This window comes from Orycteropus afer, unplaced genomic scaffold (assembly GCF_000298275.1).
Source record: "Orycteropus afer afer isolate SDZICR_OR568_19922 unplaced genomic scaffold, OryAfe1.0 scaffold00756, whole genome shotgun sequence".
NCBI lineage: Eukaryota > Metazoa > Chordata > Mammalia > Tubulidentata > Orycteropodidae > Orycteropus > Orycteropus afer.
Genome location: NW_006922343.1, coordinates 271,394 through 296,122, shown reverse-complemented (window position 1 = coordinate 296,122; position 24,729 = coordinate 271,394). Strand labels below are relative to the sequence as shown.

Genomic DNA, 24,729 nt, shown 5'->3' with positions numbered 1-24,729 from the left:
GGGAGGCCTTCAACGAGATGGATTGATACGGTGACTGCAGTGATGAGCTCAAGTATAGCAGGGATCTATATGCAGGGGCTGGCGCGGGATCGGGCAGTGTTTTGTTCTGCTGTGCATGGAGTCGCTATGAGTCGGAAATGACTCGACGGCACTTAACAACAACAACAACAATGATTAATGATCATGAGCAATTTCTCATGTGTTTGTTGGCTGCTTGTGTATCTTCTTTGGTGAAATGTCTGTTCAAGTCTTTTGCCCATTTGTGAACTGGGTTATTTGTCTTTTTGGTGTTGAGGTGTTGATGTGGAGCAATGCTTTTATGTATTTTGTTGTGCCAGTTGAGTCTAGTGTACCCAGTACTATGGTCCTGAGGTAGTAGCTCTATTGGCTCTTTCTCCCATAGTGTTGGGATGTCTGTGAGGGATTACTCTGTGTCTGTCTTCTGTTGTTTCTGTAAGGACTGCAGGTATTTTGTATCACTGGTGTCTGTACAGGATTAGCTCAGCTGAGTCTATCCTTGGTCTAGAGTATACCTCTATTCACTGATCTCTATTTACATCTTCTCTTTCTTTTCCTTAAATTTGCCAGTGGTTTGTCAATTTTGTTAATCTTTTTGAAGAACCAACTTCTAGTCTTATTGATTCTTTCTGTCATGTTTCTGTTTCTGTTTCATTTATTTATGCTCTAATCTTTTTTATTTCCTTTCTTCTGGAGTCTGTAGGGGTTTTTGTTACTCTTTTTCTGATTGTTGAAGTTGTTGGGTTAAGGTATCGATTTTGGTTCTGTCTTCTTTTTTGTCATGTGAATTTATTGCTATAATTTGCTCTCTAAGTACTGTTTTCACTGTGCCCCACAGGTTTTGGTATGTTGTATTTTCATTTTCATTTGCTTCTGGGAATATTTTTATTTCACATTTTATTTCTTCTGTTACCCAGTAGTTGTACTGTGCTATTTTTGACCCTTGTCTTCATAAAGCTTTTGGAACCCCATTAAACTCCTTGTAGTAGATTAAACATGATAGTCTCATGTATTCTTTATTCATTTCCCCTAGTGTTTGTGGAGTACAAATTATGTGCTAGGAATGGATGTAGTTAGAGGGAAAAGGAAGAAGTCGTGTATAACTCCTTTATTTCTGACTTGGATGTAGTTAGAGGGAAAAGGAAGGAGTCGTGTGTAACTCCTTTATTTCTGACTTGGATGTAGTTAGAGGGAAAAGGAAGGAGTCGTGTGTAACTCCTTTATTTCTGACTTGAGCAAATGGATGAAAGCTGATGCTGTTTACTCAATAGGAGACTTAGCAGGAGGAGCTTCCTGGGAAGACATACTGAGTTCTGCTTGGGACATGATGAGTTTAAGTGCTTCATGTGAGACATCAAGACAGAGTCTCAGAGGTTCAGGAAGAGAAACCTAATATGGAGAAAGGGTTGCGAGCCATCAACGTGATAGTAACAACAATAATAATAATAATTACTGTATTTCTTACAGCATAATTGGCATTATTGTTACGGAAGCTGACGAGGGTACTTTCTTTGTACCTGGTTTTGGTCTAAGAACTTAATGCATATTAACTAATTTAGTCTTCACAGTAACTCCATGAAGTTATCACTACTCCTGTTCTCACATTGCACATGAAGAAAGGTAGACACAGATAGCGTACCTTGCTCAAGGTGGCACAGCTAATAATTGGAAGAGCTAGAATTCCAAGCTAGGCAGTCTGACCTTAGGCCTGTGCTATTAACCACTGGGCAGTGATGTCTGTCATAATAACTGGAGCCTTAAGAACCAGGTGGAGCCTCTCACCTGAGGGAGAATGTCAAACAAGAGGCTATGAAAGGGACTTAGCTTTTTCATTTATATTATTCTGTATTGTATAATTTCTTTTCAATACACATAGTTCTTGTATCATTTATGTAATGGATTATAGTAAAGATTTGTACAAAAACAAGGCAGAGTATCAGTTGCACTGTTCTCTCCTTGGTTATGTCGACAGAGATGACCCTTAGGTTGTAAGATGAAGGCATGAGGTGGCCTCTGCATAGCTGAAGTTTGTAGAGCATGTGAGAAATAGTAAACGCAGACTGAACTGAAAGGTGAGCCTCCTTGCTTGCTCACAGGTTCCTTTCAGACTCCCCCCCCCCCTACTCCCCACCAGTGAACATGTCTGGAAGACATATGGCCAGCAGTTCTGTCTGTCTGTTACTTACTTAGGGTGACCTGTGAGCAAAAAGCAGAGAACCTGACTGTGGGGCATTCCCAGGACCAATTGTCCCATCCTTTTCCCGTGGCCACAGTGTAGTATGGGCTGAGGTGGGAGAGACTCTTAAGAGACAAGTTCCATTGAAACTGCTTCATACACATCTCCAGGTATGTGACGACTGTGTGGTGTTACGCAGCAACATCGGGACAGTATATGAGCGCTGGTGGTATGAGAAGCTCATAAACATGACCTACTGTCCCAAGACCAAAGTGTTGTGCTTATGGCGCAGAAATGGCTCTGAGACTCAGCTCAACAAATTCTATACTAAGAAGGTACCCGTGATCTCTGTTTGGGTTGGGTGTGGGGTAGACCTAGATTAAGATTAAGATTTCCAAATCCATGTCTGAAGATACATTTTTGCCTTCAGCTACTGTGTGTAATAACTAAGCTGTCTCTGAGGTCTGGGCATTGGCCCGAGCCTTCAGCAGATATTATAGAGAGAGGACAGGACACTCTGAGAGGCTTGTGTGACAGGGCGGCTCTCTCCCCCATGTGCCACAGTGTCGGGAGCTGTACTACTGTGTGAAGGATAGCATGGAGCGTGCTGCCGCCCGACAGCAGAGCATCAAACCTGGTGAGAGGCCTCAGTCCCCAGAAGAGAACTGCTTCCCGAGAGTGCTTATTTTCATCTGTCCTGAGCATCAGAGGTTGGGCGAGGAAGTCAGATCATGGGATTCCTGACCTCACTCGCTAATCATCTCTTCCTCACCACAGGACCTGAACTAGGAGGCGAGTTTCCTGTGCAGGACATGAAGACGGGTGAGGGTGGCTTGCTGCAGGTCACCCTGGAAGGGATCAATCTCAAGTTCATGCACAACCAGGTAGGGGCAGGTGGTAGCACAAGGCTTCCTCACCCTTTGTTCCATCTGTAGTGAGGATCAGTGTCCAGGCCCCCAGTGCTTTCCACCGAGCGTGAAGAGGGTGTCTGGGGCTGGGAGAACTGGAGCAGCCGGACCAGAGAGAGAAGTCGGAGGGGAGGGCACCTGGAAGGTGCAGCAAGGAGCCCATGCGGGGGGCTGGGGGAGAGTGAGACTCGGCGGCCATGGTGCCTCCGTCCGTTAGACTCAGCACAGTGTGAGTGGGAGCGTCTCACTTGCCCCTTCTTTGCGCAGTGTCTCTGCCTTCCTTTATTCACTCCCAGGGTGTGCTTTGGCTTGGTGGTTTTGCTTTGACAGTCTAGAGTGGCTGCCCTCCTCGCGTCTTTCTGGTGTGCGTGATGCTTCTCTGTGTGTGTGAGTAGCTCGTGTCTGTCCTCTCGGGAGTGTGTGTGTTTGTTGGCCTTTTTCTTCTCCTGCTGATCTTCTTCCTATTCTTTTCCTTCCTTTGAGTGTCCCTCTCTGTTCCCTGCTCCCTTTCTTTTGCTTGGGGAACATCTCAGGATACATCTTTCCCTCATTGGGATTCCACCAGAGGAGCTGACTTTTTTCTCTCTCTCGGTCTTTAACACAGTGATCCTTTCCTCTCAGTGGACATTCCTTAAGCTAATTTCTTCCTTTCTGAGGCCAGTGCTTCATCCCAGGTCCGTTCACAGCTCTGACTCTTCACACAAGTGCCTTCCCCCTTCCCTGATGTGCTGGTTCCTCGCCCTGAGCCCTGAGGCCCTGAGCCAGGTCTGCGTGTGTGAAGCACACGGCCCTGGCTGTGAAGCAGATTCTCCGGAGCAGCAACCATCCGGCCTCTGGCCGTGGGTCTCTCTCTCCACTGGCCATGTTCGTTCTCCTTCTCTGGGCCTCTAGCTGGGCACCTTTGGTGTAGTGGGACATGGCTGCCTGGGCTTCTTGGCAGCCCCTTAATATATTTTCAGCCTGGGCCCCTAAAGACCTTAAGGTCAGCCCAAAGAGAAGTTTACCTCAGTGCCTTTCTGGACCTTGAGGTGCCAGCATTTCCTGGGGAGTGGGCTTCTGAGCACGTTCAATGAAATGGCTTCTGGCCCTGTACCTTCTGAAGAAGGACCTTTTTGTCCAGAGATCTTGCCCTCTTCCCTTTGTCTTACCCTCAACGTAGCCTCCTTGGACCCACCAAATTGTCTGACAGTTACAAAGCATGGACAAGCTAGCCTGTAGTTGAGACCCTGCCCCTAGAAGACACATCCTACAGAAAGGGGGAGTCAAACCTGACTTCTCTCTTACCTCACTGTTTGATAATAAGATAACAGCCTCGTGGGCCCTCTTCTACCACATAGCAGTCGGGTAAAGTTGAGGAAGCATGGACCCTTTCCTTGGAGTTGTACCTTGAGGGGGGGATTGGTGAAACATGGACTTTCAACGACATGTGGATTTGAAGCCCACCTTTATTACTCATGGCAGATAAACTTTCTGGTCCTCCATTTCCTCATCTATAAAATGGGGGTGGTTGTATACTGAGCCACATAGCTGTAAGGATTAGAAACAGGATGGGTGTAGCTCCTGATAGGTGCTCAGTAAGTGTGGCTGCTATTATTATCACCACATAACTTCTTGGGAGGTCCTGGATCCTGTTTCAAGGAAGAGACCAACACCTCCCACCCCAAGGACAGTCTGAGGGAGCTTTGCACCCGTGCCAGCCCTCTGCGCCGGAGGAGGATGCATGGAAGGGTAGAGACCTGATGGGCTGAGTGGGGACTCCTGGGCACAGTGTCCTTCAAGTGCTGCCCTGGGGAGAGGGTATGGGCGGGCAGCCCAGGCCAGCAGAGGGGCCTGCGGGTTGGGTTTGACCCTTCAAACTAACGCCTTCATTTCTCTCCCATGCTTTCTCCTCCGGCCAGGAGCGGAAGGTACATGCCCTTTCTGCTGTCTTCTCTTCTTAGCGCTTTTGAGTCATGTGTGTGTATGTGTGCGTGTGGATTCTTCTGTCCTCCCTTTGGGGACTAGGTTTTCTGCGTGTGGGTGGGGCTGTAGCTGGGCAAGTGGGCTTTGTGGGGTAGAGGTGGAGCCTCCAGGCCTTACCCCTCCCTCCCTCCCTCCCTCCCTCTCTTACAGGTTTTCATAGAGCTGAATCACATTAAAAAGTGCAATACAGTTCGAGGCGTCTTTGTCCTGGAGGAATTTGGTAATTACACTATTTTGCTCTTAGGTCTGGACTCACATGGCAGTAACTGAAACCTCGGAGTTCCAGAGGAGGGCCTAGGGGCAGGGAGAAGAACCACCTTTGAGAGAGGTCCGCAGGAGCAGGAGTGATAGGGAGGAGGAGAGAAGCTTGAGATGAGAGAAAGGAAGGAGGAAGAAAAGACTGGCTGCTGAGGAGTGGGTTGCAGAAAAGCCTAAGCTGGGCTGAGAGCTTAGAGGAGGAGCCGCGAGGCTCAGTGAACTCTGCCGCCCTCCCTTGCTGGGCTGGCCGGTGGTCAGAAAGTTCTGGGGCAGAGCAGACTGGCCATCCCCAAGCTCGGCTGTGTCCATGTTGCCCGCTGTGATCCCTCTAGTGGCCCAGTGCTCTGTCCAGCTGCCCTGGCCCCTGTGCCGACCTGGTCTCCGCCTAGCCTCTGTGCTGGAGGAGGGGCGTGCGGCGCTAACAGGCAGACCTGCTCCAGGAAAGAGAACCTAGTGGGCCTCCAAGTGAGAGGGTCAGTCGTAGCGGCAGCTGGGGCGGCCTCCCGCGCCCCGCGTTGAGGAGGGGTGTAGTGGGCTCTCACCCCGGGGCTTGGAGTTCCTGCTGTGTTTGTGCTTCATTCTTCTGTGCCCTCATTGCTGCTATGAAAACCTTCGTTCTCCAGCAGGTAACGTGACCTCGGCTCGTGCTGCCTCTCCCCAGGCCCTGCCTTGAGCCCTGCCATGGGTGGGCCGGGGTCTCTCCAGCCAAATCAGCTGCTCACATGGCCAGTTTGTCTTCCTCTCTCTCCCCACCCTCCTCCTTCCCGACGTCACCCCACCCTTGTGCTGGCTCACGGGTTCCAGTTTTCTCCCCTTACGTGCTCCCTTCTCTCTTCCTGCCAGAGAGATACTTGAGGGACTCTTCAACTCAGGAGAAAGACTTGGGGCTTCTGGCTCTACCTTTGATGAGTTCATTCCCTGTTAACCTTGGGTCCCCAGAATTGTACCTCCCAGGGTCAGAAGAAGGTGTGGCCAACTCTCATCCTCCCCTCTGGCCCCAGTCTCACGGGGCCACGATGATGGCTGAGCTGGGGGCCTTGCTCCTTCCTCTGGCCAAGCAGACCCCTGCATGGCTGGGGCACAGGCGACTCTTAGTCTTGCATTCTGGGCTGTGGACATGTGTGTATTTTGCCTGATGCTCCCTGTCACCTCCTTCCTTGGGTGCTGTCCTCGCCTTCTCTTCTGCTCGGTGTGTCTGCTCCAGAGCCCTCTGACGCTCTCCCTCACACAGGCAGGCCTGGGCTGCTCCTGCCACTCAGGGAAGGAGGCTTACAAGTGGAATGGGTTTAGTATCACGTTATTCCTTCATTCTGCCTCGGACCCTCTGGGCAGGGGCTGGGGGTAACATGACCAAAGTCTCAGGCTGATGGCAGGGATGAGGTCAGAGGTCTCTCAGCAAGATGAGGTACAGGCTAGAGACAGCCCTCTGCTGCCAGCACGTTCTGCGAGTGCCCCCACAGCTCCCCAGGGGCCCTGGACAGGAGCAGTGACCAGGCTGGTGCCAGGTCAGCCCCTCCCGTCCCAGGGCTCAGAGACAGTGGGTAGAGTCAAGGCCATCAGACTAGGAGCCACTGTGGCTTCAGAGGCCTAGCTAAGGAGTCTGGGGCAGTATCCTGTCATCCAGCAGGGTCCTGGCAGAACCCTGCACAGCTCTGCCCTGTGCTAGCTTAAGCTGCTGCAGCTACTGTGAAAGGCCACAGAGGGGAAGGGGGTCCTGGTGCCAGGCGCTGCCGCCTGGGAGCATGGCACTCCCGCTCTTAGTTTTGAACTTTCTGTTTTGTCTCTTGCCCGTCCGGTTTTAGTTCCTGAAATTAAAGAAGTGGTGAGCCACAAGTACAAGACACCGATGGTGAGTGTGCCACCCCGCCCTGGCCGGCCACAGTCTGCACAGGGCTCTCTGGGGACCTTCGGACAGGAGCAGGGTGGGCCCTCGGAGAGCACAGGGGTGAGTGGGGAGTAGGAGTAGTTCAGAAGATGAATTTGGTCTACATGCCAAAAATCCAGCTGAGGCCAAACGAGCCTTCAGTCCTAAGAGAGAGAGATACTTCTCCCCGACTTCTGTCCTCTGGGGCAGTTTCTGAGGCCTTGCTTGGGGCTTATATTTAGCCCAGAGGTCTGTGCCCATATCAGGGCATGAGTCTCCCACTTGGTGGATCCTCCACACGTGAAGAAGTACAAGATCTCAGTGGTGGTGAACTCTGTCTTTCTTCCCTCTAGGCCCACGAGATCTGCTACTCTGTGTTATGTCTCTTCTCGTACGTGGCTGCAGTTCGTAGCAGTGAGGAAGACCTCAGAACTCCACCCCGGCCCGTCTCTAGCTGATGGAGAGGGATTTAGCAGCGGCCCCAGCCCAGGGCACACCCCTTGCCTCTTGCTGTTCCCAGTGCACGATGCTGCTGTGACTGGGAAATGGATGCTATGTGTATGTCTCTGCAGGGCCCTCACGGGGCTTAGTGGGTTCCCAGTTGTGTGTCTTAAGTGTGTCTTTGAGCGTATCCATCACAGGGCTGAGCAAATCTCTTCCACCTTCTCCTCTGTCCCTTCTCTCCCACTTCTTTTTAGGGCTCAAAAGAGAGAGAGAGAGTGTGTGTGTGTGTGTGTGTGCGCGTGTGTGTTTATCTGTCAGGGCAGTGGCTTCCAAGAACTTTGAGTGTAGGCCAGTGTGAGTCCACTATTGTGAGTCCTTGAGAAGTTTGTGTTGTGTTTTCTTGTCTGTGTTCTTGGCATTGTAACCTCCAGTGCAGGAGTTCGGCTCTGTGTCCTCTGTGATCTGGGCACCTGGAACAGTTCTGCTCAGTGGGGAATGAGGGGGACTTGAAGCTTGAGGTGGGCAGGGGAAGGGAGGGAAGAGTCAGGGGCAGCTGCTGTGAGGGGCAGCCTCCCTGCTTCCTTACGCATTTCTCAGGCTGGCAGCTGCTGCCTGCCATGACTTCTGTCACTGCGATGTAGCAGTGTTGAGTAGTGGCCTATTTGCTGAGCAGCGATCTGCCTATGGTCTGCCTCCAGTGTGAGGGAGCTTAAGGCTAGTAGAGTCCCAGGGACCACTGGGTGCTCTGCCCAAGAATCAGGGAGTGGGGGGAGAAGCCAGCTGAGGGCACACGCCTGTGTCTGCAGGCAGTCCCTCCTGGCACTGGGTGCTGGAAGGGAGAGATGACCCTGGGGGCAGGCAAGAGCTGAGTGTAAATATTTCCGCTCCGTTATTTATAGATGTACAGTTGTGTGAATGTGAAATAAATGTCCTTCACTCCCCTCGGGCTTCTGGGTGCTTTGTGTTAAATGATGCTTCCTCTCAGCCCAGGCCTGAGGAAGGCTGTCCTTGGACACTAAATCAGTATCTCAGGCTTGAAGGAAGGAGGGAGACAAAGCTGTCCACATCCAAGCTCCGGCACACTGGAGCCCCGGCCCTGCTTCCCACTCTTCTCGCCCCGCAGGGCTCCTCACCACATGCCTGGGCTCCCAGGGTGAGGCTTGCCTTCCGTGTGGCACCTTGGTGTGTTGTGAATTGGCCTCTAGAGGGAGCAGCCAGCCTGGCATTACACCTGAACCTAATCGTGGACTGACTTAGCAGTGAAGAAAAACAAAGGCCCAAGCATTCTCCCTTCCCTCTACAGCTATGGGCCAGAGAGGTATTGTGGCTGGGCCAGGGCCTGAGCTCAGAGCCCAGGCTCTTGGCCAGAAGTGCCCAGAATCCTTGTGTTGGTGTTCTGGTTACCTAGTGCTGCTCTGACAAGGATATACCACAAATGGGATGGCTTTAACAAACAGGAGTTCATTCCCTTACAGTTTGGAGGCTTTAAGTCCAAGTTCAAAGTGCCAGGCTCTAGGGACTGGGTGAAACCCCCTCAACCGTGGGGTTCAGCTCTGCCTCCTGCTCCCAGCCCACTGGAACGAGAGGCTTTTCTTCGCTCAGACAGCTGCTGACTGCTGAGACTGACAAGCCCAAGATTGACAAGTAAAAAGCACTGTCCCGATGTTAGAAAACCACACAGCAGGCCATTCACTCAAGTCCATTGTAAGTCCCAAGGTCGGCAAGAGCATGGCAGGCTGCTGAACAACGATTCAGCTACATGCAGGGTTCAAGAGTGCCATAAATTAGAGACCATTACCAAAGCTGCTGCTTATATACAGGAAGAGGACAACATACCCAAAGCAGCTACTCAGCTGCTCCAATAGATTCCACCATGGAGTTAATTATCAGTCTTACCATGGGGAATAACTACATTCAGCTGCCCAGCCACTCAGCCAGGCTCAGTCAAGTTGACACACAAACGTAACCACCACAGTTGGGTATGCCATGGAGAGACCTCCGGCTCCGTGGGCAGGACATACCCTCTAACAGAGCTCTCCCAGGGGGCAGGACATACCCTCTAACAGAGCTCTCCCAGGGGGCAGGACATACCCTCTAACAGAGCTCTCCCAGGGTACCTCGGTCCTGGTGGTGGCCCCTCCCCAGAAGAAAACTGATGGTTGGGTTGATGCTCTCCATGAGGAAGTAAGAGCACAACAGGCCCCAGTTCCCAGCATCTGGAGCTGGACAGGCTAGCTGTCTCCCGCACGGGATGAGGGTGTGGGTGGGCTGGGAGCTTGGTGCTCACAGGGACCCCGTGACATCTGGTGCAGCTGTGCTGCAGGCTCCTGGACACAGCATCTCCCACCCAGCGTCCCCACCCAGGCTGCTGGGGCCATGGGCCCGGGACAGCCATGTGGGACCTGGCAGGTTCTGGCTCTGTTGGCTAATTGTTTCCTCAGTCCTATCTCCTCAGATTTCTCATTTGAAGAGTGTGTGCAGTTGGGAAGGCTGAGGTTCCTTCTGAGTGATGCTGTTGCATGAATTTAGGATTCCACTCAGCCTCGTTTAACAACTCTGGGAGGCAGAATGCCTGCCCTCACTTTGCTATGAAGGTCAAGTAGATTTTCTTGTGCTTTTGTGAAAACAAACACACTGGACAGAAGAGTCGGTTCTCTAGGGAGTGATGGAGGCTAGAGTCACAACCTGCACTCACTCGTTCTTTATTGCCCCTACACATGGATCAAGAAAACACAGCAGGCGGGGTGGGCTCTGGCTCCAACTCATTTCCTGAGCCTACCACGTTTTGCCCCAAAGATCTGAGAGCCTCAACAGGAGCTCTGCGAGTTCAGCCTCTCAGGTCCCTCAGTGCCTGCTTGTTATAATTTGGGTGCCCTACTGCCCCTTCCCCACCCTCAGCCCCAGTCCCAAGATACACACTTGCACACACTCCCACAGCAGCAAGGCGGTTTCCCCAGCTCCCCTCCAGGCTCCTGGCAGGTAGGGCTGGTGTTCCATCACACCTGTGACAGGTTCCCTTATGAGTGAAATGGACTGAAACTTTTCTGAGAGCCACCTGCATCCCACCCACATTTCTTGATGGCTGTCCTTGGACCAGAGGCCAGGGCTCAGCCTGATTTGGTCCTTGGGTGTTAGGGTGCTGTGGAGTACATACCTAGCCATCACTGGCCAGCCTGGTCACTAGGGCACTGCAGGAGAGAAGGAGGCCATGGCGCACGTGTGTCCTCCCAACTTGGGGGGTGGCGCTGCTGGTGAGCCCAGGAACCAGCCCCCACCAGGCCCGCCCAGGGTCAGTGCTCACAGAGCAGTTGCGTGTCCCCGGGCTCTGGCCCAGCGCTTCCTCACCTCTCACCTCCAGGCGGCACTCACACTGTGCCTCGCCTTGTAAATTAGTAGCCTTGCAGACATAGACGCCTCCATCAAAGGGGCAGGGTTTGCGGATCTCCAGGGTCAGCACGCCCTGCTTGCAGAACATGCGGAAGCGAGCATCTTTACCCAAATCCAGGCCATTCTTGAACCAGGAAATCTTGGGCTATAAACCAAGCAAAGGGAGGGAAACCACTGAAGCTATGAGGGGCCTGGCAGGACCCTAGGGAGATTGACATTGTGTTTTTGCTCTAGGGGGTCCCACAGAGTTCCAAACTACGTCCCAACACTGGGACCAAAGAGTGAGTGCCAAGGCCCTATTTGGGGAGAGGTGCCTGTCCCTGATAGGCAGAGGTGGAGAGAAACAGGAAGACAGGGGAGAACTGCTAGAGTTTAAAGCCTATGAGCCCTGCCTCTAGGTCTGGTCAGTAGCCTGGGTCAGCCTGGACCAGCACCTGGACTTCCCTACCTTAGGGCTGCCCCGGACAGCACAGCAGAGGACAGCATTGTAGCCTGCAATGACCGAGCGGTTCACCAGAGGCCGAGTGAACCGTGGGGCCTCAGAGAAGTCTGAGGCCTTGTAGCTGGGGGCCTGGTACTTGATACCTGTTGGTGATAGGACTTTGTACCGAGAGGGCCACACCAAGTTAGGCTGCCCTCCCTGCTCCCCCCAGGGGTGGCAGTGGGGGTTCAGCACCTGGTTTGGGGATGAAGACGGGCTCCTTGGTGGTGGCGGCTGTGTCACTAAGACCCACCACGTTGTGGCTAAAGACCCGGAAGTAGTAGCCGTTGCCAACGATGAGCTCGGACACCACGCAGTGAGTGCGGTGATAGTGTTCCAGGACGGTGAACCACTCCTGGGCACGGGGAGCGGAGGGGCTTTGGGAGGCAGGCCCCACTCCCTGCCAGGAGCCTCTCTTGGACATCCCTGGTGGCTCCACCCCACCTGTGGAGGGGCCCAGGCCAGCAGAGGGAGGGGAGGTGGTGGGCTTGTTCTAAGGACAGAGAAGGGGCAGCAAGCCAGGACCCAGGTCTGCCTAGCCCTAGGGAGGCTGCGCGTGGAGCCCAGGCCCCCAGGCTCACCAGGGTCTTCTTGTCAGCTTTCTGCACCGTGTAACCCCAAATCTCCGTGTTGCCGTCATCTAGGGGTGGCTTCCACTCCAGAGCCACATTGAAACCCCAAGCGTCCGTGACCCTAATGTCCAGGGGAGGGCTTGGCTTCTCTGCAGGGAGATGACCCAGTAAGAACCACATAGCTCCCGACCCTGCCTGGGTAGGAGCCGAGCACTGGCCTGCCACTTCCTGTAGGGCTCTGAGAGGAGGGCTCAGGACAGGCAGATGGGAGGCTCCAGGGTGGATGCCCAGGTGTGCCCCCCCCCCCAGGCCCTGGAGATCAGCCCAGGGACTAGTAACAAGTGGGGTCGGAGGTCCAGGGTCACATACCAATAACCTGTAGCTCCAGCGTGGCCTTGTCCTCCATGTTCTCAATGCTCACTGTCAGCTGGTAGGTGCCGGAGTGGGTGCGGCGGGCGGCCCGGATGAACAGGATGGTGTCCGTGGGGCTGTTGCGGATGCTCACGTCCTCCCCTGCCAGTGGTTGCCCTTCTTTGGTCCAGATGACCTGAGGCCGGGGCTTGCCCTAGAGGAGGGACAGCTCAACCTTGAAAGCCTCCTGTGTGGACGTGGCCTCAGGGTTGGGCTAGCCCAGAGACTCAGCCATCCATTGGATGTGGACAACAGACCACAGCCTACCCCCCACCCCGGGGGGACAGGGAAGGAGCCTGCGTACCTGGAAAGGAATGAGGAGGTTCACAGGCTCCCCGACCTTCCTCTGGATGGTCTGACGCAGGTGCCTGGGCAGCTGGAGCCGCGGTCGCTCTGTGGGTGCAGGGTGGTGGCTCAGTGAGGGCTCATCACAGCCCCAGCCTTGAGGGAACTTCCCGTATCTCTTCTCTCGAGGCGGGCCCAGAAGGCTACGACTGAGAAAAAAGCTATCTGCCCTTCTTTTAACTTCTCCTAACCCACAGCAACTCAAGTTACCCAGTCCGAAAAGATTTACATTTCCTGCTCCCATCTGAGCCTCACCATACTGTGGCAAGAAGCAGGGATCAGAGAGGGTAAGCAATTTGTTTGAGGTCACACAGCCAGGATGTGAATCTAGGCTTTCAGACCCTCCAGCTTGTGCTGCTTCCACTCCAGTTTGCTGCCTGTTTTCAGCTTTAAGGATCAATCCTTACACGTCAATCCTTCGTTGGGACAAGGAGAAGAGACATGGGAAGCTGATCCCAGATAGGCGAATGTGACTCCAAGTGGCCTCCCTGCTGTGTGAGAGCCCAAATTCTGAGGTACTTGGTTCGTGGAAGGCTGTGGTCTACAGCTGGAGCCCTAACTCCGTCTTTAGCCTTGACATCAGTTCCAACTCCATTTGAAGATTTTTTTTTTTAATGCATTTTATTGAAATATAATTTATGTGCAGTGAAATACACAAAACTAAAGTGACTTGGGTCAATGCATTTGAAGTTCTTTCAGTTACTTCCCTCTAATGCTTACTGACCTTCACACCAACTTAATCATGCAGCTAAAGAGATGCTTTGCTTTGTGGTCCAGCAAAGACATGGAAAGAGTGTACCCTAGAGGACTCCTATCAGAAATTTCCTGTGCAAGTGGATGCCAGGAACACACGTGCGTAAGGGCTATCTTACCGTCTTGTGACTTGGGAAAGACGTTTTTATGACATCCTGGTAACTGCTCTGAAACCCCCTAAAAAGCATATGCTTTTGCAGTTATGTATTGTAACCATTCCCTGAAACTTACATATACTCTATAAACCAATGCCAGCAAAAGCCTGGCTTTGAGACGTCCCACCTCTCACTTCTCTAACTGCATGCTCTCCAATCAAAATACTGTAAACTCAAGTTCCTGCTTTAACCCTATAAAAATGTGTTGGCGGCTGTGCTGCCTCGGACCACTTGGTTTCATTTCTTGCCTTCCATGCAGCTCCCCCATTCGAATTGCATAGAACCTGAATAAACCTGTTCACTTCTACTCTAAACAGGGTACGAGTTTTTCCTTGTTAACACTGCTCAGTCCTGAGGACACGGACGATCCTGCCTGTTGGAGCCTCACTGAGCAGAGCTCTGGGATGATGGTGTGATGACCTACCTTTCCCTTATCCAGAACAGGGCAGGCTGATGGACAAACCCAGAGCGCTGTCTGCACAAGCTTGCCCTGAGCCGGGGCGTGGAGGAAGCTCCACCCACTGCTGCCCCTGCCAGCACTCAGCCCCCTTCTCTGGCAGGTTCCCTCCTAAGGGCTTGGGCCTCGGTGACAGGTCCTGTGACTGCACACAGGGGCAAGGGCAAGTGAGGGGGGCCAGCAACTCAAAGACACTCACGCAGTATCTCTTGCACCGTCACAGGCTCCTTGGTGGTGACGGGGGGCCCGGACCCAGCCACATTATGAGCCTGTACACGGAAGAGCAGCCGGGCCCCTGTGGGCAAGTCCTTCACCAACAATGACGTGCACTCCGTCAGCTCCTGCAGGGCAGCCACCCACTCCGAACCTGGAGGTGGGAGGAGCAAGGCCAGGCCGGGGAAGTGTCAGCAGTAACACATGGCCCCCGCTGCCCACCCTCTGATGGCCGTCTGGGGTCTCTGCTGAGGATAGGTGCCCAGCAGGGTGGCAGGAGCCCAGCCTGGAGGCAGTTCAGAGACGGGTGCTGGAAGGCAGAGAGGCAGTGTTCAGGCCCGGGCGGGGACACTCACAGCCCTCCCGGCAGTACTCCACGCTGTAACCGTCCAGACCGCCTGCTCCCACACGCTCTGGGGGTCGCCACTTGAGAGACACTGTAGTGTCCGAGACGTCCTCCACAGCCAGGTGTGTGGGCTCGCTGGGGGGTCCTGGGCAGAGGGTAGGCCAGCGATGGGCTAAGAGAGCCTGCCCAGCAGGAAAGCCAAGGAGCGCCTTGACACTCAACTGCCCACTGATCACTGGGACTTCCCTTTAGCAGCTTTCAAGCACTTTAAGGAATATTTCCACTCCATTAACAGGATGTCCCTAGATCAGCTTAAAAACTAAACAACAGTTCCAAAGAAAAAACCACTGCTATTCTTACTCATAGTGATCCTATAGGACAGAGTAGAACTGCCCCCACAGGATTTCCAAGGCTATAAATCTTTACAAAAGCAAACTGCCTCATCTTTGTCCCATGGAGTGGCTGGCAGGTTTGACCACCAAGCTTTTGGTTAGCAGATGAGTGCCTTAACCACTGTACCACCAGAGCTCCTTACATTTACAAAAGAGGGATCTAAGCAGCAAAAGATGCTGGAGAGAACACACACGTGCTTAGAAGGAGCCAATGTGTCGGTGTCAGGGATGTTATCAATGTGACTGCAAAAAAACTAGCCTGAAACACAGGCATGTCCTTGCGCTGTGTGACTAGGGGAATTAACTACAAGCTGAGGAAACCAGAAGGTGGTCCCTAAAAGGGGTGGCTGGGCCCTTCTCCCCATAGACACAGTCTGCTTCCTGCCATCTCCCCAAACTGTAACCCTCCCTGGGCCCGCAGGTACCCCTGCCCCAGCCAGCCCCTCCTCTAGACTCATATCCCTTAGTGGGGCACAGATGTCCTTGAGAGACCAGCCACACCCTCAGCATCTATTCTACCCTCCCAGCCCAACATACAGGTGAGAAACCTGAGTCCTCGCCTCCAAATGGCCCTGCTGGGAGCAGCGGCTCTGTAAACCAGAAGGCCACTCCTGGTCCAGACAATGGCCCTCAGGTACCCACTACCCCCCACCCCATCCCACCTGCTGTAAACCCTGGGTGGAGGGGAGGGAAGAACAGAGGACAATGAACATTGAGCACCTGCTGTATACCACATGCCCTGCCTACATTACTGCATTTCATCCTGTCATTATCCCCATTTTGTAGAAAGTAGCTTGGACAGGTGAACGGAGTCAACCAGGGTCAGAGTGGTGTGAATCCTGGCTCCACACCTACAGCTGGGTGACCTTGGGCAAATCATTCAACTTCGCCAAGCCTGGGTCCCCGTATGTCTAATGAGGACGTATGCGCTTCAACGCGAGCCCGGTTAGCGGAGACGCTGGATGTGTGCCCAGTGTGGTGGCCGCCCACAGAGCGGCTGCGGCCATTAGATGCCCTTGACTGGGGAGATGGGGGGGGGGGCACGGTGCCAGGCAAGGCTGCCTCACCAATGGGCATGAAGGGCTGGGAGGCGGGGCTGGGCCTGGACATGCCGATGGCGTTGACCGCGTAGACGCGCATCTCGTACACCACGCCCTCGATCATTCGCTGGGCCTCGTGGGTCAGCTCCCTCAGCAAGTCGAAGTTGAGCCGCATCCACCGGTAGCTTTTCTTCTTCTTGCGCTCCAGGATGTAGCCTGGTGGGACGGAGACGGGCACTCTGCTCGGGCGCTCCGTCACCCCTGCGCCCCCTGCGCGCGGCTCTGCCCTCCATGCCCTGGAGCTCACCCAGCACCGGCTGCCCGCCGTCGTAGGCAGGCGGCTCCCACTGCACTGTGCAGGAGTCCTCGCCCACGTTGCTGATCTTGGGGGCCGCAGGAGCGTCCGGCACGTCTGAGGAGGTGGATCGCGTCAGGCCTGCCAGGCCCCAGCTGCACCGCCCCTCACCACCCCCAACCAGCAGTTCGAGTCTGCCCCTGCCGCCCTGGAGGCAAAGCGATCTTTATAGCTGTAGTCACCAGCCTGCAATCAACCCTCTGTTGTTGTTAGGTATCATCAAGGCAACTGGGACTCATAGCAAGCCCATGGGACAAGGTGGAACTGCCCCGTAGGGTCTCCAAGGCTGTAATCTTCACAAAAGCAGATCTCCAGATCCTTCTCCCACAAGCCGCTGACCTTTCCATCAGAGGCCAAGCCCTCAGCCACTGTGCCACCGGGCTCCTTGCCACTCGCTGTGGTCCCTTATTCACTGCCCATTCCCCTCTCTCCTGACCCTGATCCTCACCAGCCCTCTTCACCCAGGTCGCTTACTCCGATCGTTTGTTCTTCTCCACACCCCAAAGCCCCTCTACATCTTCATGCCTTTGCCAGCCTCTTGTAGGCCTCACACACCCCGCCCCCGCTCAAGGATTGCTCTGTGCTCCCAGGGCATTGTGCACACACCTCACATTCAGCAGCATCACAGCCAATCTGCTGGATATTTCTGCCTCCTTTCCCCCCTAGAATGGATCTCCTTAAGGGCAGAAAAACCTGTCCCAGTCATTGCCTGGCTCACAAAGGTGTCCCAGAAGATTGTTGAGTGACTACACAAGTGAGTGGCTACCTAAACAGCCTCCTGGAGTTGCCCCTCGGTCTTCCCTGGCTGGCCTTACCGATGACCTTGACAGTGAGGTTGACCTGATCCTCGCCCACAGGGTTCTTCACTGTGACAATGTAAACGCCCTCGTCTTCCTTTTCTGCCCCCTCAACGGTGAAGACGCTGCGGTCCTTGGTGGTCTCCACACGGACACGGCCCTCAGTCTCATATAGCAACTGAAGAGGGAGGGAGAAGCTGGGAAGACAGGGTCCACGCCAGACCTCAGATGCCCCTGCAACCCCTCGAATGACCACCAGCCCTGAGGTGGGAACAGAGCTCCATCCGGCCTCCAGGACAGAGGCAACACAGCCCAGGTGGGAGGAGCACTCATGCAAGTAACTTGTTCACAAACATTTATTTAGCATCTATGATGCCCAAGGCATTTGACTGCCAACCAGAAAGCTGGCAGCTCAAACCCACCAGCCACTCCTCAAAAGGAAGATTGGGCAATCTACTTTTGAAGAGATACTATCTCTCAACAACCCAAGGAGGGGTCACTATGAGTGAGAAACAACTCGATGGCAGTGAGTTTGGTTTTTGGTTTTATGATATGCAAGGCACCAGGGTAAAGGTCTCAGATTCTAGCTCTAGCTTTGTCTGGTATTTTGGGCAACCACCTAGCCTCTCTGTGCCTCAGTTGTCTCATCTGTCAAATGGGAATAACACACCCTCACAGAGCTGTTGGGAGGATCCAGAAAGACCGCTGGTAGACAGGCCTGCAGAAGGACTCACAGGACCACAGGGCGAAAGCAGGCCTGGGTGTGGGCCTGGGACTGCGCTTACTGAAAAAGGCTACAGAAGCTTAGTCAAGAGGACACACAAAGCCAAGGTCAGCTCAGGAAGAAGGGAGCCAGGGGGGCTCAGTCGCAGACGGCTTCCTGACAGTGTCGAGGACATGAACACCTGAGAATAAGCCAGTTACTCCACTGTGTACCAGGCGTGAGAAAGAGCTCCACGGGGACCCTGCCTGGGGCAGGAACATACCGCTCTCAGGTGTGAGCACTTTCATGGACAGACATCACAAGGGTAGAAAAGGATGAGTTGGCCATGTTCCCACTTCACTCTCACTCACCTTCTTGTCAAACACCCACTCCTCACTGGCACCTGGGTCCTCTGGGGCGTCCGAGGCTGGCTGGGCTGGAACCTTATTGCCCTGCAAACAGAGCAGGAGGGCAGCAGGGGGAAGAGGGACTGGCTCAGCCTGGAGGGAATCCCTGCCCGACAGCCCCTGGACTCCCCTCTGCCCCCTTTACCACCCACCACTGGCTGTTCACCTGGTCCCACCTCCCAGCCAGCTGAGCCTCTGAGCGCCCCATTCGTGGCCAGCCTACGTGTGCAAAGGGGGGCGGGGCATGGAGCAGACCCCAGAGCTCCTCGGGTCCCATGAACCCGTTTTACCCATGGGAATATGGAGGAGGAATCCATCGTACTTGTGTGATGGACTTCTGCCAGATCACAGTGGGAGCAGGGTCCCCGGAGATAGGCACGTCCAGGCGAAGCTTGTTCCCAGCCACAACGATGATGGTATCCAGCACGCGACCTGGGCAGTCCAAGTGGATCTTGGGGGGTTCTGGGGAGGAGACAGTATAAGTCAGGGAAAGGTCCATGAAACTGGGCAACCTGGAAGGAGTACAGGTCACTGAGGTGCGTGGCAAGAGGATTGGAGAAATAAACCCATGTCCTGGCTGTTGTCTTTTCAGTTGGTTTTGTTAAGGTATAAATCTCTACTCAATAAAATGCATGGAATTACCCCCTACGGAGGGTTGGAAATGCATAAACCTGTGTAACCAAATCAAGGTCTACTGCATTTCCATCTCCCGAGGCAGTTCCCTGGGAGCTTTGTAACATCGGTTTGCCTAGGGTGGTTGTGGTGAGGTCAGTCAAATTGTCTCCAATTCATAGCGATCCTATGTACAACAGAACAAAAACACTGGCCAGTCATGCACCACTCTCACAATCCACGCTACACCTGAGCCTGTTATTGTTGTTGTTATTTGCCGTCGAGTCGGACACGACTCATAGCGACCCCTCCTTGGGTTTCCGAGGTGTTATCACTACGGAAGTAGATTGCCCCATCTTCCTTCCGAGGAGTGGCTGGTGGATTTGAACCACCAGCCTTCTGGTTAGCAGTCAAGTGCTTTAGCCACTATTCTCCCAGAGCTCCCACACCTGAGCCTAGGATAGCATTTTTCAAACTGTGTTTGGGGGAACATCAATGTCCTGCCAGAAGAAGAAGAAAAGGTTTTCATGGCCAATAAGTTAGGAAACCCTGAGTGAAGCACATTTCTCTGCTACAGGACTTTTCAGAGCCTTTATATGCTAATACGCCTTCTGAATTACCAAAAGGTGGATCAAGAATTTAGTTTCACCATGGAACCCATTAAAAAAAAAAAAAAACCCTATGGGGCAGTTCTACTCTGTCCTATAAGGTCACTATGAGTCAGAATCCACTCAATGGTAGTGGGTTTGTTTGAATTTTTTCTCATTTTAAAACCGTCCGTCATGTCAAGCATGGAACGCACTTTGAATGGAGCATCGTGGTACCTGAACCCAGCTTGGAAAGCACTGACCTAGACTGTGCCTCAGCCTGGGCTATTTTCCTGAAGTCAGGATCCCAAAATATTTGATTTGGGAGTTTAAAAGCAGGAGGGACACTTCCAAAAGGAGAAAATATTTCATAATAAAATCTCACGTCTGTGATGTCATTTGACAGCCCACACACATCATCTCATCTCATCTCACACCCCCTCAGGGAGGAGGAACCGTGATTGCTGATGTGGGTGGGGGCAGTGGGACCATCCCTGCACTCGTGGAGAACCCGTGCACAATGGAACGAGATGCGGATGGGTCCTGCCCCAGCCCCATGAGCCACCGTAGATCAAGCCACTGCGACCCATAGGGTTTCTCTGGCTGATTTCCAGAAGTCGGTTGCCAGGTCTTTCTTCCTCATTTAGTTGGAAGCTTTGCTGAAAGCTATTCAGCATTATAACTCTGACTCACAACCATCAGTCAGTTCCAACCAAGGCGGTAAATCTCTACAGAAGTAGATTGCCCCATCTTCCTTCCATGGAGCAGTTGGTGGGTTTGAACCGCCAACCTTTTGGTTAGCAGTTCAAATGCCTTAGGCACCGTGCCATCAGAGCTCCTTACTCAGCATTATGCCAACTTGTCAACCTCCAGACAGACAGTTGGTGCCTGCACATGGTATCATTGGCTAGGGCTCAAGCCAGAGCCTGCCACATGGAAGACAAGAATTTGACCTCTGAACCAAACTATCAGGAGCCCTGTTTTAGAGGTGGGGGAACTGAGACTCAGAGAGAATATAGGTGGTCTGTGGTCTGGTGAGCGGCAGAGCTGAGGCTGGGCCTCAGGACCCCCACCCACAGGTCCTTGCTCTTCTCTCTGCCCGTAAGTGGGGCTGAGATATGGGTGGGGTGGGGTGCAGGGAAGTGGGCCTAGCCAGAGTGACACATGAAGGCCGAGACTCACCCTGCCTGGGCACGAAGTCTATCTTGACCTCTGCAAGAGAAGGAAGAACAAGTGGTGTGTGTAGGGGGGAAAAGCAGAGCCTGGCAAGGGGCTCCTGGCCCTGTCGTCCCCAGCCCACCCACCCCATCGTGGGCTCACCCATGAAGTGGAGCTTGGCCGACAGGTTGCAGGCAAAGCCTTCGGGCACAAAGCTGTAGTCAGCCTCGTCTGCGGGCGTGACGTCGTCGATGGTCAGCTTGTGGACCCTGCAGGGAGTGGTAGCTTAGGGGGGCCACACAGCCCCGGTCTCCCAGATACCCCAGCCAGGGCTCCAGGGGCTTTCGCCTCTTCTTCCTAGCTCCTTGGGGTTCTGGTTTGTAAAATGCTTTTTTCTTTATTTGTTACTTCTCCCTCACATGTTTTCAGAGAGAGGCAGTATAGAAGGGATTTCTCCACCAACATGTCCCCTTGGCTGGGCGCTTGGACACTGGGCAGGGGCTGGGCCGCATTAATCTCTGTGAACTTGGGCCCAGCACGGGCCCCCCAGATGCTCGGGTGATGAGTAAGAGAGTGGGAGGAAGAGCAGGCCTCTGGCCAGAGCTGGCCGTGCTGGGAGCCGCCTGCCCAACCTGCCCTGGTCGTGACCTGGGGCAGAGAGGACAGCTGAGGGTCTCGGCCCTGTGTGCCCATCTCTCACTGTCTGTCTTTCTCGGTCTGCAGTGGACTCTTTTCCTCTGATGTGTCCGTCTTTCCCTGTCTTTCTGTCTCTCTGTAACTTTATTTCTAACTCTGGCTGGCTGTGTGTCTGTCTCTCTTTGTCTTCCTCTCTCTGCCAGTCCCTGTCTGGCTGTCTCTCTCTGTCTTCCCTACCCTACTCCCGTCTGTCTGTTTTACTGTCTGTCTGTCTCTTTATGTCTGCCTCTCTCTGTCCATCTCTGTCTCCTCCCCTCCCATCACTCAGTTTCTCTCTCAGTCTCTCTGTCTCAGTCTCCCCTTGTCCCACCTGCTTGTCCCCACCTGCACCTGCCAGCGCCCCTACACTCACCGCCCAATGTGAGACACCTTGATGCGGCTGTCAGGCACCAACTCCTTCCCGTTCTTCAGCCACACGCCACGCACGTTCTCATCTGACACCTCACACTTGAACACGGCCTGGTCCTTTGCACCCACTGTCAAGTCCGCGATGCTCTGGTACACCTCCAGCTTCTTCTCTGGGGGCGGGGCACAGCCAGTGAGCTTGGGAGAGTGTGTGGGTGGCATGTGAATCCCTGCAGAGACCACGTGGGCCATGGGCACCGGGTGTGCACTTGTCAGGGTGTGTGTGTCTGTGTGAAAGTGTATATGTGCTTGTGTGAGTATGATTGTGTGTGTGTGTGTGTGTGTGTGTGGTGATGATGCGATGTGCATGAGGAACCTTGAGTGTGCGAGGGGACCACCTGACCCGCCCAACACCCTCTGGACCACTGGCCTCAGCATGGCCATTTTACAGATGAGGAAGGTCACACTCAGGATGGTGCAGTGACTTGCCCAGCGTCACACAGGCCTTGAGCCCGGGTCTGCCTGGTGCCTGTACATGGCTCAGCAGGGCTACAGCTGAGGGGAAGAGTGAACTGTGTCCCCTCAAAGTGCGCCTTTGACTCTCAGCCCTTCTGCCATTTGGGAACAGGCTTTCCTTGGTTATGGTAGTGAGACCCATCAGTGTAGGGTGTGCCCTAAGCCCAGTGACTTCTGAGTGAAAAGGGCAGATTAGGTGCAGAAATACAAATGGGGACAGACAGACAGACAGCGTGGGAACATGGCCCGAGCCGAGGGAAGACCAGGCTGCAGATGCTGAAAGAGACAAGGACCCTCCCCCAGAGCCGACGGAGAGCCAGCTTCCTTAGAGATGGCATCCTGAATTCGGACTTCAGCCTCCTAAACTGTGACAGTGGCATGGTGCCTAAGGCATTTGACTGCTAACCAGAAGTTTGGCGATACAAACCCACCAGCCACTCCACGAAAGAAAGACAGGGCAATCTACTCCCACAAAGATTTACTGCCTTGGAAACCCAAAGGCAGTCCCTTTAAGTCAGAATCGACTTGATGGCAGTGGGTTTTTGGGTTTTTTAGGGGGTGTGGTTTTAAACTGTGAGGAAATAAACTTCTATCCTTTAAAGCTGCCCGCTCGTGGGATTTCTAGCAGCACTGGGCGGCTAACACTGGCCCTGGGGCCCCATGTGCTTGTCCCGGCCTCACCCTGCACAATCAGCTCCGCGAGCGCCTGGCCGCCACTGGTGCGCAGAGCGTAGTGCCCGGCGTCCTCCAGCGTCGCCTCATTGATGATCAGGTGGTGCTTGTGTCCGTCCTTCTTGAAGCGATATTTGAAGGTCTCCTCCCGGGTCAGCTCCACCCCATCCTTCAGCCTGGCCAGACGAGGGGCAACAAGTGCCAGCAAGTGCCTTTCTAGACAATGACTCTACTTGGAGGGACACCGCCCGCTCCACCCAGGCCACTGGCACTCACCACTTGACCTGGGCCCCCTCCTCGGACACCTCACACTCAAACTCCACTCGCTGCCCCACCATCACCATCTGGTCCTCCAGGGGACGTGTGATCAGGACGGGGGGCTCTGTGCAGGTAGGGAGGGCTGGTTGGGCCTGGCTCCTCTGCCACCTGCCCCCTCCCCACAGGGTCCTGGGCCCCACCTTTGACAAACAGCTCCGTGCTACACTTCTCGCTGCCCACTATGCACTGGTAGGCCGCGTCGTCGGCCAGTGAGCACTGACTGATGGTCAGTGTGCGCTTGTTGCCAATGGACTCGAAGATATACCTGGCAGGGGCCGCGAGGGAGGCAGGAGAGCCGTGGGCTGACCTCCTGGGCCCCGGGGGCCCCCATCAAACCCCTCCCCCATCAGGATTCCCCTGCACCTCCCACCGCACCCCTCCAGGAGCCAGGACCTACTTGCTGTGGACGAGAAGGGGTCATGGGAGTATTCCAGGTGGGGAAGAGCAAGACCAAGAGACAGAGAGCAGCAAGAGAAACAAGAGCAACACAGAGTGAAGGGAGGTGAGGCACACACAGAGACGGGGGAAGAGAGAGAATTAGGGATGAGAGAGACGTGCGGAGAGACACCGGTGAGCAACGCTTCGAGGTACCGCCTGGGGTCCCTCCCTCCATCCCCACAGCACCCCCTCCACCCCTGGGCCCACCTGCCACTCATCTGGATCTCCTGTCCATTTTTAAGCCACTTGACGTCAGCGTCAGGGTCTGCCAGCTCCACAGCCAGCCGGATCTTGTGGCCCTTGCTCACCTGGTAGGCCGGCTCCAGCTTCCTCTGAAAGGCTGAGCACATGGACCCCTCAGCCACCCAGCCGCTGGCCACCGTACCCTGTTCCTCTGGCCCATCCTGCCAGAGGTATCCCACTCCCAGAGCAGCTGAGGTCCTGCCAGTCCTCCACCCAGGCCCCTGGGCCTTCCTGTCTCCCTCTGCAATGTCTGTGTCTCCATTGTTTCTTTATCTGTCTGCTCTGTGTATCTATCAACTTCCTTGTGAGTGTGTGTCTCTCTCTGTGTCTTTGTCCTCCTGTCTGTCTTCCTCCACCTGCTCAGCTCACTTGGTGGCAGGGATTGGGCTGGGGGCTCCAGAGGGAGGACGTTTGTCAGGGAGGGGAGGTTTCGACCCCAAACCCTCCCCATGGCCATGCCCCTCTCACGCTGTGCACTCCTCAGAGGGGTGTCACGCAGCGGTTGTAGAGCCACCCCCCCTCACTCAGAAGGCTGGCAGTGGCTGCTGGACTGAGGGCTCCATCTACCGTGATGAGAAGGCTCCGGCTGGGCCTAGAGCCAAGGCACGAGGGGTAGAGATCTATTGACAGGCCTTGGGTCCTGCTGCTCTCTGACCGGACCTAATTGAAAACTCAAACCCACTGCTATCGAGTCAGTTTC

General features: G+C 54.2%; 2 protein-coding genes across 2 annotated transcripts in view; one reads left to right on the top strand and one right to left on the bottom strand.

Annotated features, from left to right (window-relative positions):
- The window catches only part of MADD (MAP kinase activating death domain), a 54,209-nt gene extending 46,565 nt beyond the window's left edge, over nucleotides 1-7,644 (top strand). The window contains exons 30-36 of the mRNA XM_042783229.1: nucleotides 2,365-2,529; nucleotides 2,759-2,831; nucleotides 2,972-3,078; nucleotides 5,001-5,009; nucleotides 5,215-5,284; nucleotides 7,125-7,171; nucleotides 7,540-7,644. Coding sequence (XP_042639163.1) covers nucleotides 2,365-2,529; nucleotides 2,759-2,831; nucleotides 2,972-3,078; nucleotides 5,001-5,009; nucleotides 5,215-5,284; nucleotides 7,125-7,171; nucleotides 7,540-7,644 — 576 coding nt within the window. The remainder of the gene's footprint in view (nucleotides 1-2,364; nucleotides 2,530-2,758; nucleotides 2,832-2,971; nucleotides 3,079-5,000; nucleotides 5,010-5,214; nucleotides 5,285-7,124; nucleotides 7,172-7,539) is intronic.
- A 349-nt stretch (nucleotides 7,645-7,993) lies between these two features.
- MYBPC3 (myosin binding protein C3) overlaps nucleotides 7,994-24,729 on the bottom strand; it is a 35,068-nt gene continuing 18,332 nt past the window's right edge. Inside the window, exons 12-33 of the mRNA XM_007957547.2 lie at nucleotides 23,994-24,126; nucleotides 23,746-23,748; nucleotides 23,489-23,613; nucleotides 23,307-23,412; nucleotides 23,040-23,206; nucleotides 21,850-22,015; nucleotides 20,964-21,070; nucleotides 20,826-20,855; nucleotides 18,767-18,906; nucleotides 18,409-18,489; nucleotides 17,353-17,512; nucleotides 16,490-16,594; nucleotides 16,210-16,398; nucleotides 14,761-14,895; nucleotides 14,391-14,558; nucleotides 12,786-12,874; nucleotides 12,440-12,635; nucleotides 12,080-12,219; nucleotides 11,694-11,853; nucleotides 11,466-11,602; nucleotides 10,976-11,162; nucleotides 7,994-8,142 (exon numbers count right to left, since the gene is read on the bottom strand). Coding sequence (XP_007955738.1) covers nucleotides 7,994-8,142; nucleotides 10,976-11,162; nucleotides 11,466-11,602; nucleotides 11,694-11,853; nucleotides 12,080-12,219; nucleotides 12,440-12,635; nucleotides 12,786-12,874; nucleotides 14,391-14,558; nucleotides 14,761-14,895; nucleotides 16,210-16,398; nucleotides 16,490-16,594; nucleotides 17,353-17,512; nucleotides 18,409-18,489; nucleotides 18,767-18,906; nucleotides 20,826-20,855; nucleotides 20,964-21,070; nucleotides 21,850-22,015; nucleotides 23,040-23,206; nucleotides 23,307-23,412; nucleotides 23,489-23,613; nucleotides 23,746-23,748; nucleotides 23,994-24,126 — 2,873 coding nt within the window. The remainder of the gene's footprint in view (nucleotides 8,143-10,975; nucleotides 11,163-11,465; nucleotides 11,603-11,693; nucleotides 11,854-12,079; nucleotides 12,220-12,439; nucleotides 12,636-12,785; nucleotides 12,875-14,390; nucleotides 14,559-14,760; nucleotides 14,896-16,209; nucleotides 16,399-16,489; nucleotides 16,595-17,352; nucleotides 17,513-18,408; nucleotides 18,490-18,766; nucleotides 18,907-20,825; nucleotides 20,856-20,963; nucleotides 21,071-21,849; nucleotides 22,016-23,039; nucleotides 23,207-23,306; nucleotides 23,413-23,488; nucleotides 23,614-23,745; nucleotides 23,749-23,993; nucleotides 24,127-24,729) is intronic.